General features: G+C 43.4%; 1 protein-coding gene across 2 annotated transcripts; it reads right to left on the bottom strand.

Annotated features, from left to right (window-relative positions):
• Positions 1 to 682: 682 nt before the first annotated feature.
• Vnn1 (vanin 1) lies at positions 683 to 11,271 on the bottom strand. 2 transcript variants are annotated; one of them, XM_021173955.2, is made up of 7 exons: positions 11,018 to 11,271; positions 8,669 to 8,799; positions 7,548 to 7,740; positions 6,289 to 6,580; positions 5,080 to 5,438; positions 2,479 to 2,649; positions 683 to 1,558 (listed from the first exon to the last, which is right to left on the bottom strand). In XM_021173955.2, exons 1-7 carry the CDS (start codon positions 11,231 to 11,233, stop codon positions 1,382 to 1,384), a joined length of 1,539 nt encoding a protein of 512 aa, XP_021029614.1. In that variant the 5' UTR covers positions 11,234 to 11,271; the 3' UTR covers positions 683 to 1,381. The 2 variants fall into 2 exon arrangements, with proteins under 2 accessions (XP_021029614.1, XP_085698816.1); XM_085842690.1 differs by lacking the exon at positions 11,018 to 11,271 and having other exon boundaries at positions 7,548 to 7,718.
• Positions 11,272 to 19,640: the final 8,369 nt, after the last annotated feature.

Raw genomic sequence — 19,640 nt, 5'->3', positions numbered from 1 at the left:
AATCAGTATCTTTGGGTAGGGAGATGGCCCAGAGGATAAACACTGCTATGTAAGCCTGATGACCTATATTCAGAATCCCAGAGCTCACATAAAAGCCAGAAACTGGATCACATGACCTGTAATACCAGTTCTCCTGTAGCTAGGTGGGGGTAGAGACAAGAGATTCTCTAGAAGCTTGGTGGCTACTCAGCCTTGCAATTCCAACAATGAGTTACAAAGAGTGACCCTGTCTCTAACTAGGTGAAGGGTAAGAATGAAACCTAAGGCTGTCCTCTGACCTCTACATATGCACATCCATTTCACAAAACAAGAGAATGCATGTGTTTGCATTTTTTATTTAAAAATTTCCCTATGTTTTGCTAGGTAGTATAGTATCTAAATATTTTGCTGTTACTGAAAAAGAACATGTAGTGTTAGATTAAACACATGTTTTCAAAAATGTGGCTTTCTTGTTTCCTAATTCTAGATTTTCAGTGATCTGGTGGTTGTACCATCAATGCAGGAGCCATCTTCTCCTGGAGTCTGTTGGAGTCTTGGGGACTAGACTAGCTAGACACTCTACAAAGTAAACCATTTTGTCCAAGTCTTTAGATTTGAAAATGGGGCCAAGGAGAGAACTGTGTTGGTCTTGTTACTGTTGTTTGTATGTTTGGGTTGCTATAACAGAGAGCCAAAGACTGGACCATTTAAAACAGAAATTTATTGTCTCATGATTCTGGAGACCTGGAAGTTCAACACGTTAGCAGGTTTGCATTCTCCTGAGGCCCCTTTTCTTGTTGTACATGACCATCTTTTCCTGTGTTCACAAGGGCTTCAGTTGATGCTAGTCTTTGTCCTGATTTCTTCTGAGGAGATCAGTCGTATTGAATTAAAGTCCATGTGAATGATGCCTCTTATGTCTTCATTGCCAAAGACACCAAGGCAGTCACGTTCTGAGGTCGTGGAAACTGGGACTTGAACTGAAGAATTAAAGCTACAGGATTTGGTCCATAAGAGAATGGGAATGTTGAGATAAATACTTAATAGCCCAAATGAACAAACACATTGGAAATTCTAAGCATAACTGAGTAAGATGTATAATAGATTCAAACCTCTTGTAAATCTATCTTATGATGGTTTGAAGTGCCTTTTAACTGTAATTTTTATTTCTTCTGAATAAAACACATGCGACCTTTACTTGGCCCTCCATCTTGTTCCAAAATAGACCAATGCTCAAAGCTTTATTAATTTTCCTGAAATGTATCTGGTGTACACATGTTTCTGTAAAGAAGGGGCACTCTATTTGCTTACACCCGAGTCCACTGTTGACAAACTGTTATTTTTTTTTTTGCATCCACCAATTTTAAATTTTCTAAATAAAATAAAAAATGTAAAAATTCCATCAACACAAGTAATGTATAATAGGCGTCACAATCAGCATTATTATCAGCGAGTGTGCTATGAAGTCTGAGGAAGCATTTGATGCCCAGTCCTTCCCATATAACCTCCCAAAGAGCCCAACGGTTAACACAGGTCCCGAGGTTGGCTTCAGGCTAACCAGGCGCCCATCACTTGACACCTGATTAAAACACAGAAACATAAAGTCTATTTAAGCTACAAAAATTCCATAGTGCTTTTAATAAACAAAAGAAATAGCCTAAAGTAATGGCCTAACTTTGTTCTTTGGATATTTAAAAATGTTGCAGAGTATAAGAAAATTTGATACTGATTCCTTTATAAATTAATGCATATAATCAGTGCCTAATGATATACTTGTCTGAGGAAGCTTCCCCATAAATTAATAAGCATAAAAAATCAGGGGTGGTAGTTTGCAATCCAGTCTATTCAGACCCATTAAGGCCACCACAAATAGTCAGTAGCAGTGGACAGAGGTGGGGTTTAGACCATGTCTATCACTGGCTCCCCACTGTCCCTAGCCTGCCATGGTGCTCCCTCACCCCTGCAACCACTTCTATCAGGAAAGGGGACTGAGACTGGGACTTTTGCAGTGAAGGAAGAACGTTGTTGGGAAAACATGTTAGGTTGTAGAGCAGGCCATTATTTCTGGGATTTGCAGGTTTTCCTTCTTGCAAACAGTAACCACTCCTGAATTCTCTCCTTCAGCGTTCCTTTCCTCCTTTTCTCCTGTCATCTTACTGGGCATTAAACCCAGTGCTTTTAAGGGACTTCTCTGTTGAGTCTGGTCCTGAACCACCCAACTATCACTGAATCTTTTTCCTACTTGAACAACCCAGACTCCACCATGCAGTGCCCCAATAAGCTTTCTTCATTGTCAGGAGCCAAAAAGGACATGCCCATTACATTAATTCTCAGGCAGGAAATTCAGCCAGCTCGGTATTTTTCATGATCCTCAAAGACAATGCTAGTTACCCTTTTGAAATGGGGAAGGATATTTATATTTGGAAGAATTTGAGTTAAGTTTTGATGTCCGAACGCCTCCTATACTAAATTAATTGGCTACATCAAGAAGATTGTTACCTGAAACTCCCCAGGTGCAAGTTTGACCTCACTCAGCAACACTTCAGGGAAGACATATCGGGTTCCAAAAGTGCCACTGAGCGAGAACATTTCAAACCTGGTAAAAGCCGTGTCCACTGAACTACCACAGGTGCGTAAATTGGTAGTTTTACATTTTAGCAGAATGCAGATCTAGACAAGGAGTGCAAACAGAGACATGAAACTCAAGACAAATGTAGAACTAGCCCCATCAAATTTCTCTGCAATGTAGCCGTGTATCAAAATGCCATGCTGTGTGCCATATGTTAGCTACACCTTAAAGGTGTGTGAAGATGTTTTAATTCACTCATTAGCTTGATGCTATCTACTCACAAAAAGAAAAAAAAAAACTGAAGTCATCAGATAAACTAGATATGGTGGCATATGCCTGTAATGTCAGTAATCTGGAGACTGAGTCTGAAGAACCAAGAGTTCAAGACAAATCTGAACTTTATAATCAGGGCCACATAACAGGAACCTATTTTTATAACAACAATAATAAAAGGAAGGGAAAAAGGGAGAGAGGGAGAGAGGGATGGAAAGAAGGAGGGAGGGAGGAAGAGAGGAAGGGAGGGAAAAGGGGAAGGAGGGAAGGAAGGAAAGAGGGAGAGAAGGTGGGAGGGAGAGAAGGAGGAAGGGAAAGAGTGAGGGTGGGAGGGAGGGAGGGAAGAAAGAAGTCAGTTGAAATACTCTGTTCTAGAAAACTCCCTCTGCATCTTTAGTGGGTAAAATGTTTCTTCCTCGTTATAATAATCGGGTTTACTGCTGAAAAACTAATATACTTAATTATAAATTACTTCAGTCCTCAGTGCTCCCTGTAATACACTGTCAGGGAAAACAGCTATAGACAATTTCCCTGGATCTCTAGACTAGATTAAATTCAGCAACTAGATACTCTTCCAGCAAAACATACACAGGATGTTCTCTCATGGGTCACTCCTGCAGAACTACCCTCTCACGTGTCTCTCTACTCCACTGGGCACTGTTTCTCAAGTGGGCGATACACTCGCCTTTGCATCATTAACAATGCTGTTCACCTAGTCCTCACCTAGTACACAACATCTGAATGTTTGTGAAAAGGAGGCAGCATGGCTGACATGTTTACACAGTAAGCAATATGTCACCAGCAAACACAGTTGTAGCACTGCAGAGCTGTTAGTCCTCAAGTATGTGACTAATGTGTCGTGGTAGGGCTCTAATGAAGCCAAGCAAAGATGTTCTGGGAATATACAAATGAGGTTGCTAACCTAGCTGAGGCGTGACAGAGGTCCTGCAGATGCAGTAAGCATCCTTTATGGCAAAGATAACAACCAGAAGTGGTATGAAGGGTAAGCAGGCAGGAGCCACCATCAAAAAGGGAATAGCAGCTTGTTAACAAGTGGAGAGTCTACGGTTTCTGGGAATGGAAGCTGAGGGCGTGCGTGCGTGCGTGCGTGCGTGAAGGACTACAGCATAGAGAGCACGTACCAAGCCTTCCTGAGTCCCTTAAGCATTTGATGTGTCAATTAGTACTTTAGTGAGGAATTTTCATTAAGAAAATCATAAAATCAGAAAAAGCATTGCAATTTATTTTGCAATAGTATAAGGACTAGTTATGGCAAAAACTGTCAGTGAATAGCCCTTTGAGGAGAACACTGTAGTGTTTTGAGTAAAATGGTCTGAAAGCCAGACTAAGGAATCAAAACACAGGCTCTAAGCCCTCCTCTTCCTGCTGACGGGGAGATACCTGCACCTCAGCAGTAACTCATTCTGCCTAACAGTTTCGGGGGCAACTCCATCTATATTAAGCATTGAGTACATACTTGGTTTAAGTTCTTTGTAAAGGAAGACAGGCATTGATGAGCACACAGGAAATCCCTAGACTTGTCCACGCAGGACGTATTCTAGGTACTACATTATCCTTTCTCTGAAATTTGGATAATTTTAATATTGCTGTTGCCTCTGTATCGGCTCCTCTCGCCGGTTCCAGCCTGGACTCCTTTAGATGACGTGCACTGGCTGGGAAATGTAAGCAAAAACCAAACCTAAACAACAAAATTAAGCTAAACAAAACAAAAAGCCTTTCCTGCCTGAGGCACAGGCTCATAGATTTGCATGCTTGTTGCCATGGAGTAACACTATTTGAAAGGATTAGGAGTTGTGGCCTTTTTGGAGGAAGTGTGTTACTGGGGGTAACCTTTGAAGTTTCAATAGCCCAAGTCCGGCCCAGTGACTCCTTTCTTGCTGTCCAAAGATCTGGCTGTAGAACTCTGAGCTACTCTTCCAGCACCATGTCTGCCTGCCTGCCTGCTAACAACTCTCCCCACCATGATGATAATGGGCTAACCCTCTGAAACCCTACAAAAGCCCCAATTAAAGCTTTCTTATATATGAGTTGCCGTTGTCATGGTGTCTCTTCACAGCAATAGTGACCAAGACATGTTCCAACTTGCTTTTAACCTAGTCTTTCATCTCAGCAATAGACACCCTAACTAAAATACTTCCTGAAATGAGATGTACATATACTGTGCTGAAAACTATCTCCATTGATTATCATTGACATTCGGTTTTGCTCGTCATTGGATCTTCCGGCGCTGACATTACCTGTAGGTAGTACTGCCCTTCCACGGTGTGCAGCCCATCAAATGCTCCAAAGGCATAAACCTCATCTGCCCGCTTCTCAGACATCTGGTAGCTTAGGTGACAGCAGAGGTCGTTCTGGCAAACAGTGTAATTTCCTTTGATCCCTTTGAGCTCCACAAAGGTAAACTCATCAAAAAAGACAATACTCTGAAATTCCTGGGTTTGGGTTGGGGTTGATTCTACACTGCTGGCGTAGGAAGTCCAGTTCACCGGGGAGTGACTCGGGTGGGATTTCAGCTGAGCGAGGAGGAGTTTTCCTTCCTGAGTCTTCCTGTCATAGTGAAAGGCCCTTGGAGAATCGGGTGCATAGATACCACTTCCTGGAAATACAGTAGGAAGCAGGAAAATAAAGAAATTTCATGATAATCACTGGTATCTAAAACTCATTGTCTTATTCCCTCTAAGCAGCATATTATACTAATTCCCTTAAAATATACTGGGCAGAGACAAAGAAAGATGAAATTCAATGGGACATGACAATAAGCAGAGTTTTACATACACTAGAATTTTGAAAATGAAGGAAAGGTTCACTTTCCAGTTGAGTAATATTAAATAAATCTAGCAAATGGGGACATGTATTATTTTGATGTTTATTATTTTATTTCCTTTGGATTATTTTAGTCTTCTGAATCCTGGAATTACAACTATGCAATATCCCACACAGAGACGAAAAATAGATTACCTAGAGATTGAATGGACAGCATATCACCAACTAAATACTCAAAACTAGGAGTTGGGCTACAGAGGGGGCTCAGTGTTTAAAAGCACTGGCTGCTCTTCCACTAAGAAGACCTAAGAACCTAAGTTTGATTCCAGCATTCATATGGTGGCTCACAACTGTTTGTAATTCCAGTTCCATGAAATCTGATGTGCTCAAAGGGTACTGCACACATCTATTGCACAGACATACGTGCAGGCATAATACACACACACATACACACATCCATATATATGAGTATATTGAATTAGTATATATATGTTCTTACTACATACTATATATATAACAATATATGTACGTATATACATATATAGTTATATATATATAAACAAATAGTTTCTATTAAAAGACTACATTAGCTTTAAAATTTATGAGTTAGAAAATAAAAGATGTACGTACTAATTTTTTAGATGGCCTCTCTAACTAAAGTGTAAAGAGCACATATTACCTACCTGTCATTCTCTTTGAGGGATTATGTAGATTAGCTGCTAGGAAATTGACCCCCATGCCCATAGCCCAAGCTGAGTGGAATTCAATGGCTGCCAAATGAGGAAGGACGTCCATCCAGGCGGTTGGGAACAGTATGGTGTCCACCTGGAATTCTGTCACCAGGGTGACAGCGGGATCATGGAAGAGAATATCGAAACAGGTGAAGATGCCAAACTTTCCAAAGGGGGTGTCGAAAGTCACAAACTCAGGCTCCATGGGGACATTGAACTGATCTTCTCCCATGAAAATGTTTTGCTGTAATGAACAAACAATTCAGGGGAATAAAAGTCCAGGAGGCTTCCTGAAGCATTCCTGTTCACATAAACCATATTCATTCAACACTTCATGTGTGACCACCAGAGCCGCTCCAACAGTCCAGAGCCAATGACCCCCTTCTCAGTACAGACGGTGAGGGCCAGTGCACTTGTCTATACAGACACTCTCGGATTTTAAAAGTAACAGTGAAACAGACAACTATTGACAAAGCACCTCACCCTCACTGTGCAAAGAACTTCCTTCGCTCCTTTCTCAGGACAAAATCTCTCCCATAAGGTCTTTTTAGTTCACCTTTGACCCATTACCTCAGCAGAGTTTTAAAAGTCAAAGCCCGGGCTGGTGAGATGGCTCAGTGGATAAGAGCACTGACTGCTCTTCTGAAGGTCCTGAGTTCAAATCCCAGCAACCACATGGTGGCTCACAACCACCTGTAATGAGATCTGACGCCCTCTTCTGATGTGTCAGAAGGCAGCTACAGTGTTCTTATACATAATAATAATTCAATCTTTAAAATGAAAAAAAAAAAGTCAAAGCCCAAAAGATGACAGACAGAGTGGTTCAGTGAAGATGGGTCCAAGTGATTGTCGCCCACCCCAGATGGCCTGCTCCTGGATTACTGAGCACACTGGGAAAGCCTTGGGTCTCCTTATAGGAATTCATCACATCTAAATACTGCCCTCTCTGCTGTCACTACTCCACTCTAAAGCACATTTATTATTGTAAATAATAATTGCTCTCCTGCTCACTTGTATTTGATTAATTAGTTAATATTAATTACTATTAACATCTACTGATTAATTAATATTAATTACTGTTGCTTGGTATTAATTAATACATTGGTTGATGTAGATTAATTATTATTGATGAATATCACCTACTATCTCCATTAATGAGCATTAATATTGATGAGTGCTAATTAATTAATTAATCAATTAATTAACTGTACCTTATGGTATCTCGCAACCAGTTTGCCCTGGGAATCAAACACCACATCAGTGTTGTACTGGAATCTGCCATCAGGTGGACAGTGAGAGTCACTGGTGTTACACGGCTTCTTGTCTCCCATGTTCGCCACAACATAGATGGAGTTGTTCTTGGCCAAGCAGCTGAGTCTCTCCTGCACCGGGGTAGAGCCAAATCTGGTATATATTTCCATTGGGAGAGAATTTTTTTTAAAGTCTGGATTAGTTTTTAACAAAAAAAAAATCTATGGTTTGGTGTATACAACAATTCAAAATGATAGGTAGGGAAAAAAGGATTAAGACAACAAAAGGCTTCAGAGGACGCCAATAGTGGGAATTTGGCTGTAGAAATATATTCTGGGGTTAAGAATCTATCCATACCTATTTCTGAATCATACTGTGTGTCAATATGTAATTGTACATGCAGTTGTAGAATGTCTGCAGCGTACTCTGAACACTGTAAAGCAAATCCTCCCATGGTCTGTTCATGAAATAAGGCCTGATAGGAGACGCACTAGGAAGAACTAGGAAATAAATTCATGATCCAAAATTCAGAACTGGAGGGAAACGGGAAGGTAGCAGAACAAAGAAGACTCTCGAACCTGTCTCCTAGATACAACTGCACTGCAGAACCTGTACTGACTAGTCTGCAACTCTGTAGTCCATTCAATGGCCCACAAGGCAGTTAAGTTCCTCAACTCTGTGCTGATTATGAGTGGCTATTCTCCGCCCAGCCCCAGCCCTAGCGGGCTGCCCTGTAGTAAGACTGCCCTGCTCTGCCATGCCTCTCCATTCTGATGTATGATGTCACCATGAGTCTAAAGGACTGGGTCATGTAAGCACAGATTAAAGCCTTTTAAGTTGGTTTATCTCCACTGTCCAGTGATAGAAACAGAGATCTGACCAACACAGGAGTGTCTTCAACTCCTGTTCGGTAAAACAAGAAGAGGGTCATAACTGAGCTGGGCATGGGCTTGTTTTTTTGTTTTTGTTTTTTTATCTTTGAGAATTTCTTATATGTCTACAGTGTAATGTGATCATATCTGTTTACTCTCCTCCTCACGTCTCCCCCTACTCGCTACCCTCTGTATATTGTTAATTTTACCTTTTAGGGTTATCACAGGGTATCCAGTTTACTTGAGGGTCTGGGATATCCTCCAGGTATGGGTAGATAGTATCCCTGGTGAAACGCACACCATATATGCCATCTTCTGGAGTCACAATAATGCGTGCACCCTGTTAGAAACAGAGAGTTAAAACACTTCTCAGGCACACTAACTCGCAGGGGTGGGCTGCAAGAGTTGAGGGACTGAGAGGCTGGCTGGGCATGGTAGGAGAGCTCAGTGAGTCAAGGCTAGCCTAGAATACACGGCAAGCTCTAGGACAGCCAAGGTGACATAGAGAGATCTCATCTCAAAAGAAGACAGGGTGAGGGAGATGGGTACTTTTCAATCATATTCTTCAGTTTTCTCTATTTTTCCTTTCCCAAGCTATTTGCTTGTGTTGTGTTGTGTTGTGTTGTGTTGTGTTGTGTTGTGAGGCAGTATCTCATGTAGCCCACCCAGGCCTCAAACTCACTGTCTATATAGCATAGATTTAGCTTACAGTCCTGATCCTCCTGCCTCTGCCTCCACCTCCCACGTGCTGAGATTACATGTATGCATCTGTGTTTCCCACACTCTTTCTTTCTTTCTTTCTTTCTTTCTTTCTTTCTTTCTTTCTTTCTTTCTTTCTTTCTTTCTTTCCTTCTTTCCTTTCTTTCTTTCTTTCTTCCTTCCTTTCTTTCCTTCTTCTTTTTTTTTTTTTTTTTGGTTTTTTCAAGACAGGGTTTCTCTGTAGCCCTGGCTGTCCTGGAACTCACTTTGTAGACCAGGCTGTCCTAGAACTCAGAAATCCACCTGCCTCTGCCTCCCGAGTGCTGGGATTGCCACAGGATCGTGAGCCACGACGCCTGGCCACTTTCATTTTCTAATCCTTCCCTTATCATCACACTGGTGACTTTTTAATGCACACTAACAGCTGTCTACGCCATTCAGAGCTCTGCAATCCTCTCCACCCCTTAATTATAAACCCATTTCTCCCCGCCCCCCAATCAACCCCTCTTTGAACTTTGGTCAATTGAGCCTGGCTCAACTGGATTGATTCATCACTCAATCCCTGTTTGTTACCTCAGAATTCTCCTGCATCTCAGGACACCATACACTGGTCACCTAGCCTATCCCTTGCCTAAAGGCAATGGGAGCTTTGGGATTGGAAAACCACCTTGAAGATTGCTATGGCCTTTAAAGAAACAGTTGGACTAAGGGTGAAAAATCAACATGTAATTATATGTATATATATATATATATATATATATATATATATATATAATAGTAATATATATTACTATATAATAGTAATACATACACACATACACACACATATATGCATAGATATATATTAATTAGTTAGCTACTGGGTCTCAGTCTCACTGTGTATGTAACCCTGGTTGGCCTGAGGCTCACAGGGATGTACCTGCTTTGGGGGCCCTGGGAGTAAAAGCATATGCTGCTATACCCACCACACTGGTGTGTTTCTATTGGTTACTGATAACCTTACTTCACATGTCCCTGGTGTATAATTGACCTCTGAGTTCTTACTTAAACTCTTCTATCCAAACCACACTCACATTGCAAAATTTGCTTTAAACTTCACACTTAGCCGACATAGTGCAATTAAAATGAACGGATGACTATAATACTTAGTGTAAGGAGTTTGTAACCAGTTTAATTATTTCAGGCTGTAAGCTGAATGTCTGTGGCCATACACGCTGAACACCCCAGATCTTGTCAAACTGTAAATGCATCCAAACAAGGTATGCTGAAGTTATTTCAGTCTTAAAAAAGCAACTGAAGGGGGCGTGGCTCAAGAGATGGTTCAGTGGCAGAGATCACTGGACCCAGATTCAAGTTCCAGCACCCACAGGGCAGCTCCCAACTTCCTGGAACAGTTCCGGGAGATCCAATACCTTCGTCTGACCTCTGTGGGTACCTGGCACACATATGGTGTGTACTCGCAGGCAAACCACTCACACACATAAAATAACCATTTTTCCAAAAGGGAATAGCAAATGGTCTCTGCTGTGTTTATAACGTTCCTTTTATATATAGCAGAAAGGAAAAACCAAAATGCTATTTCGTTCCTCAAAGTCTTGCTTAAATAATGAGCAGAATGTTATTTTCAAACTCTATTCCCTTCCTTTGTTACGGATGTGTAATAGTGTGTTTAATAATTTTGAGATGAGAGGATTCTAATTGTAAAAAAAAAGCACCTTGGCTATGCTAATGAAGTGAGCGGAACTGACCCCCCAGCCCCCGACAGGAACCCTGTTTCCGAGAGAGCTACCCCTATCTCTACCACACGGCCCCGCCCCCATCCTCAGGACTCGGTACTGGGGAGAGAGGAGATAGGATACCTGCTTCGCTGCGGATACGATAGCTCCTTCCAGAAGGTCCAGATTCTGGTTCATTAATGCCAGAGCCTCACTGTGAGACACTGGCAACAGGGTGTCCTTAGGCAGGATCACAGCATGCTCGTAAACAGCCGCTAGGAAAGTATCCAGCGAGCTGGCTTTTAAGACACAGAGGACAGAAAACGCTGCAGCACACGCCAGCCACCAAGACGTGCCCATGCTGAAGTCCAAAGACTGCGGGAAACCAAAACCTTGCAGGATACTTTTATAAACAAGGCATGAGTCACGTGGTTCCCAGACCTTGGGAGCTTCAAAAAAAATTTTTAAAAGGTTAATTTTAAGAAAACTTTGTCCCTGAAAGCAACAGTTTCAGAAATGTCCTTGGTTCTCTGGTCAGGAATGCAGACGAGAACAGAGGTTACTTATCGCCTCCTAAGTGAGCCCCCACCCACTGCCTGGAGGTCACACGTGAGGCTGGGACAGGAATCTAGTCCCTGTCTGGTGAAAGCTTTAGAACCGTATCTCCAGATTTTCAGTGTAAACGTGTGTTATAGCTATCTCCCAGTTTCAGCCCATCTCCAAACAGATTTTATGATTATCCCGTCAGAGGGGAAAGTTACAGAAGCGTTGATTAAGGCTCCGTGGAAGCCCACTGTGGAAAGCTATTTCTTTGGCTTGGGGGATACCTAACATTCCAAACTACCCACGAGATAAGAGTTAATAGTCCTTCTGGGCGTGGGAAGGTCAATCACCTAGCCAAGGCGCTGCCCCTCAGAAAGGTGGATTCTTTTTAAGCCACGCTAAAGAGACAGGAAGAACAATCATCCCTTAAAAAAATATTATGCTAAGAGGGCGGTTGCTCCAAAGCCATCTTAAGGTTCTGTTGGCTCAGAAAGCTGTTCTCTCTCTCTCTCTCTCTCTCTCTCTCTCTCTCTCTCTCTCTGTGTGTGTGTGTGTGTGTGTGTGTGTGTGTGTGTGTGTGTGTGTGGCTGGCTGGCTGGCTGGCTGACTGTCTTTGGCTGGCTGGTTGGCTGGCTAGCTCTGTGTCTGTCTTTGTCTCTCTGTGTCTGTCTCTCTTTTCTTCTTCTTCTTCTTCTTCTTCTTCTTCTTCTTCTTCTTCTTCTTCTTCTTCTTCTTCTTCTTCTTCTTCTTCTTCTTCTTCTTCTTCTTCTTCTTCTTCTCTTGCTTTCAGATGCTGGCCAGAGGCAGTTTGTGTCCAACCTCCAAGCCTAACTCAAAACAACAAGGCTTTGTAACTTTGCCCCCCACCCCTCCTCTGCACAGCTTCTGACATTTACAGCTTGCCTGCCCTGGGGTTTTCTTTAAATTCAAATAAAACTGTCTTCAAGTTTTGTTTTATTTTTGTTTGTTTTGGAAAGGTGAAAAAACATTGTGAAGCTGAGTATAGTGACACAGGCCTTTAATCCCAGCACTCAGCTGTCACTTGAACTGTGAGTTCAAGGCCAGTCTGGTCTACACAGTGAGTTTCTGGACAGCCAGAGCTGTATAGTGAGATCCTGTCTGCAAAACCAAAGAAGAAAGAAAGAAAACATTGCATCCTCACATTATTCTAAGAGAACAAAAGAGCTTCTCTCTCAAATGAGGAACAGGTAAGGGGTCCTAGGTAAAGTACCCAGGCCTGCTACCTGGCTACGTCGTACTGCGAGCAATGTGAAGAACATGGGCATATTGTATCCTGGTAGCAAAGTGAGCATCCAGCCAAGGCTGTAAGAGGGGACCTGCTCCTCTCTCTCTCTCTCTCTCTCTCTCTCTCTCTCTCTCTCTCTCTCTCTCTCTCTTTCTCTCTCTCTCTGGCATGTACCTGACTGCCTTCCTCCTGTGTCTCCAAAGGATGAGCATGTGTGTGTTTAGATTTCTTCTTTTCACAAAGTCACCACACAGTGGATGTGGTACCCAGTCCACTCCAGTATGGCCTCCTCTTAACTGATGGTATCCTGAATGCTATTGCTTAATAGAGCACGTGGTCACATCTTGATGAACTGGATTTCGGCACAGGATTTTTTTTTCTTGCAACACCTGTGTTTTAGAATTTCAACATGTCTAAGTAGTGTAAAGAGTAACTAGCTTTACAATTTTGAAGTTATTAAACTATCTCCATGTGAACACTTGAATGACTTTTGGGCACAGGTAAGTCCCAGCTCACTTAGTGGTGACCTCTTGCAGCATGCCCCCTTCTCGGTGGATAGGAGACTACACACTTTGCAAAGAGTGACCAGAAACAGCCAACACATGGTTGTAGCCACAGTCACTCCTCCTGAGAGACCCAGAGAACTGGCAGAAGGTAGAGAACCACCCAACTATTACAAGTAGTCACTACCTAACAGTTTAGGAATGAGTTCTCTGGGCAAAATTTGAAACCAGGATGAGTCCTAGACCCACTAAGGTTTGTTTGTTTTTTTAATGTGCATATTTTTTTGAGGCACAGTGTCACTGTGTAACACGCCTTGGCTGGCCTGAAATTCCTGCCTCTGCCTCCCAAGTACTGTGTTCAAAGGTTTGCGCCACCACACCTGGCTCAAAATATTTTACAAAGACTCTCACATTGAATTCCTCCTCTAAAGTGTATGATGTTTACCAAGGATCTCAGCACAAGATAGAACTCCCTACATGCCTTTAGAATAGTCTGTAACCCTCTGAACTGGAGAGAAAGGTAAAGGAGACAGCGGAGCCCAATGCTGGAGCCGACCCTCCAGGAACAACACTGCCCATGGTTGGTGAACAGGCAAAAGTATGCTGTGGACCTTCTCATGAGTGAAAATTCTGCAGGGACTTAAGGAGACGCATCCCTTTGTCAGTGATAATTTTACCTAGAGCAGCCCTACTAGGTTTCAAACAGATTTTAAAAATCCCCTAAAGCTTCCCCCCATAGGGCGCTGAGAAGGGAGGGTGTGATGAACTCATCTTCAAAAAGGCCCAGAACCTTCCATTTTTATTCTCCAAAAAAAAAAAAAAAAAAAACCACAAAATTTCAAGGCCTGGTGTGATTATTTCTCTACCAGTAAAATAAGCCAATTCAAGGCAGAATAGAATATATTAAAGGCAGGTTTATTGGGAAGCTGGACCTTGCTCAGGGAAGTCACCATGGGGAGAATGAGGCAGGGAGGAAGCAAGAGGAAAAGCAGGAGGAAAAGAAAGAGAGAAAGGGTTCATGCACAGAGAAAGAAGGACAGGGAGGGAGAGTAGGAGGGAAAGAGGGAGGGAGGGAGGGAGGGAGGGAGGGAGGGAGGGAGGGAGGGAGGGAGGGAGGGGGAGGAGCAGGAAATGTTCAGATTATATAGGAAAGAGCCTCTGGGGGAAGGGCAGCCCAGCCCATGGACTGGAAAGTTCAGGGTTAGGACCAATGTGTGTCAGGTAGGGACTGAGGGATGCTGGGAGAACCTGTAGGCCAAGTCCTCTCTGATATGTAAAATATGCATCTCAGTCCCTTGTCCTGGGGTCCCAAAGCAAACACAAACCTTTAATCAAAGCACTTGGGAGCAGAGGCAAGCTGATCTCTGAGTCAGGCCAGCCTGGGATACATAGTAAATTCTAAGACAGCCAGGGCTACATAGTGTTTCATGAGAGCCTAATCCATGTGGGAAAGGGGAAACAACCCCAGCTCCTCTAAACTTGACAAGGGGGTTACTCGCCTCCACTACCTTGTTTTTGCCTCAGCTACAGAAGGAAACTGGAGGCTCATATAGAGCAGTGCAGACTGAGGAGAGACTTGGGGAAAGGTTGAGGCCCCACCACAGGACTAGAGAATACTTCCCACAGCCCTACATGCCTCCAGCGTATCCATCCAACATTCCTGGACTACTAAACATAGCTAGACAGGAGCAAGACTTCAGAGGCTGCAGCTCTTGGATGGCATGGGCTTGACCTGGATACCAGAGGCACCAGTAGCTTCTTTTGAACTCTTCTGCTGGGCCTTCAGATCTTTGATGTCTGTGATATCCCCTGGGATCTGTTCTTCTGTAGCCTGATAGGCTATGTGTAGCAACACATAGGCACTCTGCTCTTAGAGACCATCCCAGGGGTGGTATCTGTAGTCAAAAGGCTCTAAATGCTGAGAAATGTTCCCAGCAACCTTCAGACTTCACCAGACTAACTTGCAAGGATGGAGCACATTTTTTTTTTTTTTTGAGGACAAAATAGACATAACTCTCCCTAGAAAAGGGGCAAGATCACTTTAGTCTGGGAGTGATGGCATACACAATCATCCAGGCATCCAGGCAGGAGGTTCATAAGTTTGAGAATGATCTAATGTATATGGTCAAACTCCACCTACAAAGGGGGGAGGGGTGCGCCTGCCCTGGCAGACAGTCGATGCTCATAAGTTTGGGAACTATCTAAAGTACATGAAAAGGATCTATAGTACATGATAAAACTCCACAGAAAGAGAGACAGAGACAGAGACAGAGACAGAGACAGAGACAGAGACAGACGCAGACACAGACACAGACACACACACAGACACACACACAGACACACACACAGACACACACACAGACACACACACAGACACACACACAGACACAGACACAGACACAGACACAGACACAGACACAGACACAGACACAGACACAGACACAGACACAGACACAGACACAGACACAGACACAGACACAGACACAGACACAGTCACAGACACAGACACAGTCACAGACACAGACACAGACACAGACACAGTCACAGACACAGACACAGTCACAGACACAGACACAGACACAGACACAGACACAGACACAGACACAGACACACACACACACACAGACACAGACACAGACACAGACACAGACACAGACACAGAGAGATGCCTACCCTGGCAGAAACTTACTGCACCAGAGTAGGGAATGCCCCGGGGGATCCCCACCCTCTCAGAGGAGATGGGGAAGGAAGATGGAGGATCTCTCTTTTGGGATGATGGGGGCAGTGTTTGATATAAATTAATTAATTTTAAGAAAGGGGGGGAAAGGGAAAGACAGAGACTTAGACTCCTCTGGTCTTTGCTGAGAGAACAGTGTTGACATTCATGGGGTAGCAGGTCCCACAAGGACCTCAGAGACGACTCCTGACCATGTAAGCAGACAGAACCATCATACACTAGGGAAAAGAAGTTGAGAAGGAGAACCAAGTAGGTTATCACAACCACTTGCACTCTGAACTTGGAGCACTGTGTACAGACAGGTGTGTACAGGTTTGTGATAAAAGATTAGACATTGGCCTCTGTGTTTCTGCTAAATACATATAGATGTTAATCATAACTTCAAAGCGATTCTCTGATTAGCTTTACTGTAGTCCACAAAGTTGTATATAAGAATTTATTTATGCCTCTGTAATGGTTCCGTGTACCAAACTCAGAGTCTCATGCATATTCTATAAATCTTCTACCATTTAGCTGCATCTCTGGCTACCTTTATAATTTTCAATGTTGCCACTAAGAATTATGCTTTTGTCATGGGACAAAATGACCATGTGGCTTAAAGATCTTTGTTGATTGTATTTTCAGTTGTAGAATTGGTCAAAACATCATCTCACGAAACAAACTTAGCTTCCTGTAGACTGAGCACAAGTACATTGGAGGTCGGGGCTAGAAGACTCATAAATATGCCTTTTCGCTTTTGTTGTTTATTTGTTTTCTATTTTTCTGAGATTTGGTTTCTCTGTGTAGTTTTGGCTGCTCTGAAATTCCCTCTGTAGACCAGGCTGGCCTCGAACTCACAGAGATCCACCTGTCTCTGCCTCCTGCGTGCTGGGATGAAAGGTGTGAGCCAGCAGGCCTGGCTTTAATAAAAAAATGTTTTCACATAGATTTAAGCATGAGGGTTAAGAGAGAAAGGCTCTCAGAAGAAAGGAACATGTCCAAAAGCGCTCTTGTCTTAGCCAGAATCCGGTTCATTTAAACAGAGAGGCCAGCAGAAGCTGGAGCAGGGCAGAAAGGGAATCCTTCTGAGTCCCTTTCCTTGTAAGATGTGGGCAGGCACACGGCCATGTGGAGGAGAAAGAGCTTGATTAACATCGGATTGCTCCAGGTGACTCCTAGGAGAACGGGTGAAAACAGGTCACTGCTGCGTTAAGAGAAGCTGGCCTGCTGGGTTTCTGTTGTTGAATGAAAAAAAAAAATTACAAAGGGAAGGACATAACTGCTCCTAGGTGTGGTGGAGGAGGGGTTTGTTGTAGATGTGTTGCAGATCATAGTCAGAGGATCATCTGGGAGAGTCCAGAGTGAGCATGACCAGACTGAGCTGTGCCTTCTGAGGGGAGAGGGAAGAGGAGCTGCCAACCAAAAGGGCAGCCTGGACCAAGATATTGACTAAGAGAGTAGACAAAAAAGACCAGGTAACAAAAATGGCTGGATTGCATAGGAAGCACAGATGGAAGAAGGCGGCCCAGACCCTGGGATGGAGAAGCTTAGGGTAGCTTAGGGTGGGGTATGCCAGCTGTGTACTATAACACGTAGGGACTGAGGGATACAGGGAGATCCTGAAGGCCTCCATCCATTAGGATGGTTAATGGGCACCTCAGCTGCTTTTCCTGGGTTTGACACCTAGCAGTGGTGTCACCTCTATAATTCTGATCTTTCAAAGCATATGTAGAATAAGCTGAGGAGTTTCTCCTTGGTGGGTTGACTCTTCGGAATGGAAGATTTTAGTCTTCTTTCACTGGAGCCCAGAACAGAAAACCTGAGTCCCAAACAATAATTCCCTATCGTTTTTTAATTAGCATCTTGAATTAGCTCTCATAAGGGAAAAAGTAAAAACTTCTAACTAGCTAGTTATATTCTGCAATATCAGAAATATTAGATGAGATCATAGGTTTTGTTCTTCACAGAGTCTGGAAGAGAGAGAGAGGCACAACTGTGTGAACAGAAGTTTTCAAAGCTCACCATTGGCATATAAACTGAGAATTGGATGTTCCATGGTACAGTTAAGGGTGTCTTAGTTACAGTTTTATTACTGTAAAGAGAGAGATAGCATGACCACAGCAATTCTTATAAAGGAAGACATTTAATTGGGCCTGGCTGACAGTTCAGAGGTTTATTCCTTTATCATCTTGGCAAGAAACATGGAAGCGTGGCACTGTGTAGACATGATGCTGGAGAGCTGGGAGTTCTACGTCTTAATCTGTGGGCAGCAGAAGGACACTGTGTGCCACACTGGGTGTAGCTTGATCACATGATACCTCAAAGCCCACTCACACGGTGACACATTTAAGGCCAGACCTCCTAATAGCGCCACTCCCTATGGGCCATGCGTTCAAACACATGAGTCTATGAGGGCCATTCCTACTCAAACCAGCACCAAGGGGAAGGTTTTATTGTAGATATGAGGAAGGTAACAGCCAGGGCTTCTGTCTGGAAGAGTCCAAAGCAGAGAGAGAAAGAGGAGGACTGAATATAGCCAGGGCTATCTGTGAGAAAGGGGAGAGTAAGGAGAGATAGAGAGCACAATAGGAGAGAAAGAGAAAGAGAGAGAAAGCAGGGTTATATGAAGGATGAGTAGCTGGGGGTAAGGAAGCGTCTGAGCTGGAGGGAGTTTAGAGAAAGGGAGGAGGTGAGAAGTGACATGGAGTTTAAGATGAGTAACAAGTATTTGAGATACCGAGGGAGCCTAGAGACCAGCATGAGGTTTGACATTCTAATAGGCACCAAAGGTAGCCACATGTCCCTTCTGCCAGAGATAAGGAAAATGACCGTTTGGAAGAGAGGAACTAGCTTCACAGTCCCTGGGGAAGTGATGGCTTTTATCTAACCTCCAGAAGTCCTCTGTGGACTAGGTTGAGCCCATTTCTGGATACGTGGACTGCCTTTGGAATTTGCAGAAGTAAGAGTTTGGAGAATTGGAGTTTCCGCTAGACCTGACAATTTGCTTTTCATTTGTTTTGCTGGACTCAGGGGGGTAGGTATAGGGGGTGAAACTGGTCATCGTTATGCACTTCTGGCTGCCCTGGGACTCATTGATAGACCAGGCTGATTTGAACTCACAGAAATCCAACCACCGCTGTCTTTCTAGTGCTGAAATTAAAAGCATGAACCATCACTTCTGGCAAAACTCTTCATTTGTAAGTCATGATAAATAAAGTGAAAAGTCTAACTGTGTTGCATGTGTTGGTGTTGGCAGGGGGGTGGGGTGGGGTTGCAGAGGTAAACATAACTGTGGTGTGTGTTGGCAGTGGGGTAGGGTGTGGTGCAAGATAAACCTCACTGTGGTATATGTGCCTGTGTTGGTCGTGGGGGCAAGGTAGTTTCAAGATTTCGGTTGCTTTGTCATGATGAGCAAGAGCTGAGAAATGAGGCGAGGCATGGTGGTGAACACTTTTAATCCCAGTGTTTGGGAGACAGAGGTAAGCTGGCTTCTATGAGTCCAAGGCCGGGATGGTCTCCATAGTGAGTTCTAAGCTATCTAGGGCTATATAGTGAGACTATTTCTAAAATAATCAACTGTCTTGGGGTTTCTATTGCTGTGAAGAGACACAGTGACCATGCAACTCATACAAAAGAAAACATTTAGTTGAGGCTGACTTGCAGCTCAGAGATTTACTTAGCCCATTATCATCATGGCAGAAAGCACGGTGTCATGCAGGTAGACATGGTGCTGGAGAAGTAGCTGAGAGTTGGACATCT

The sequence above is a fragment of the Mus caroli genome, unplaced genomic scaffold (genome assembly GCF_978045245.1).
Source record: "Mus caroli unplaced genomic scaffold, Mus_caroli_1 scaffold_9, whole genome shotgun sequence".
Classification (NCBI taxonomy): Eukaryota; Metazoa; Chordata; class Mammalia; order Rodentia; family Muridae; genus Mus; species Mus caroli.
This window is presented reverse-complemented; position numbering and strand designations above follow the sequence as displayed.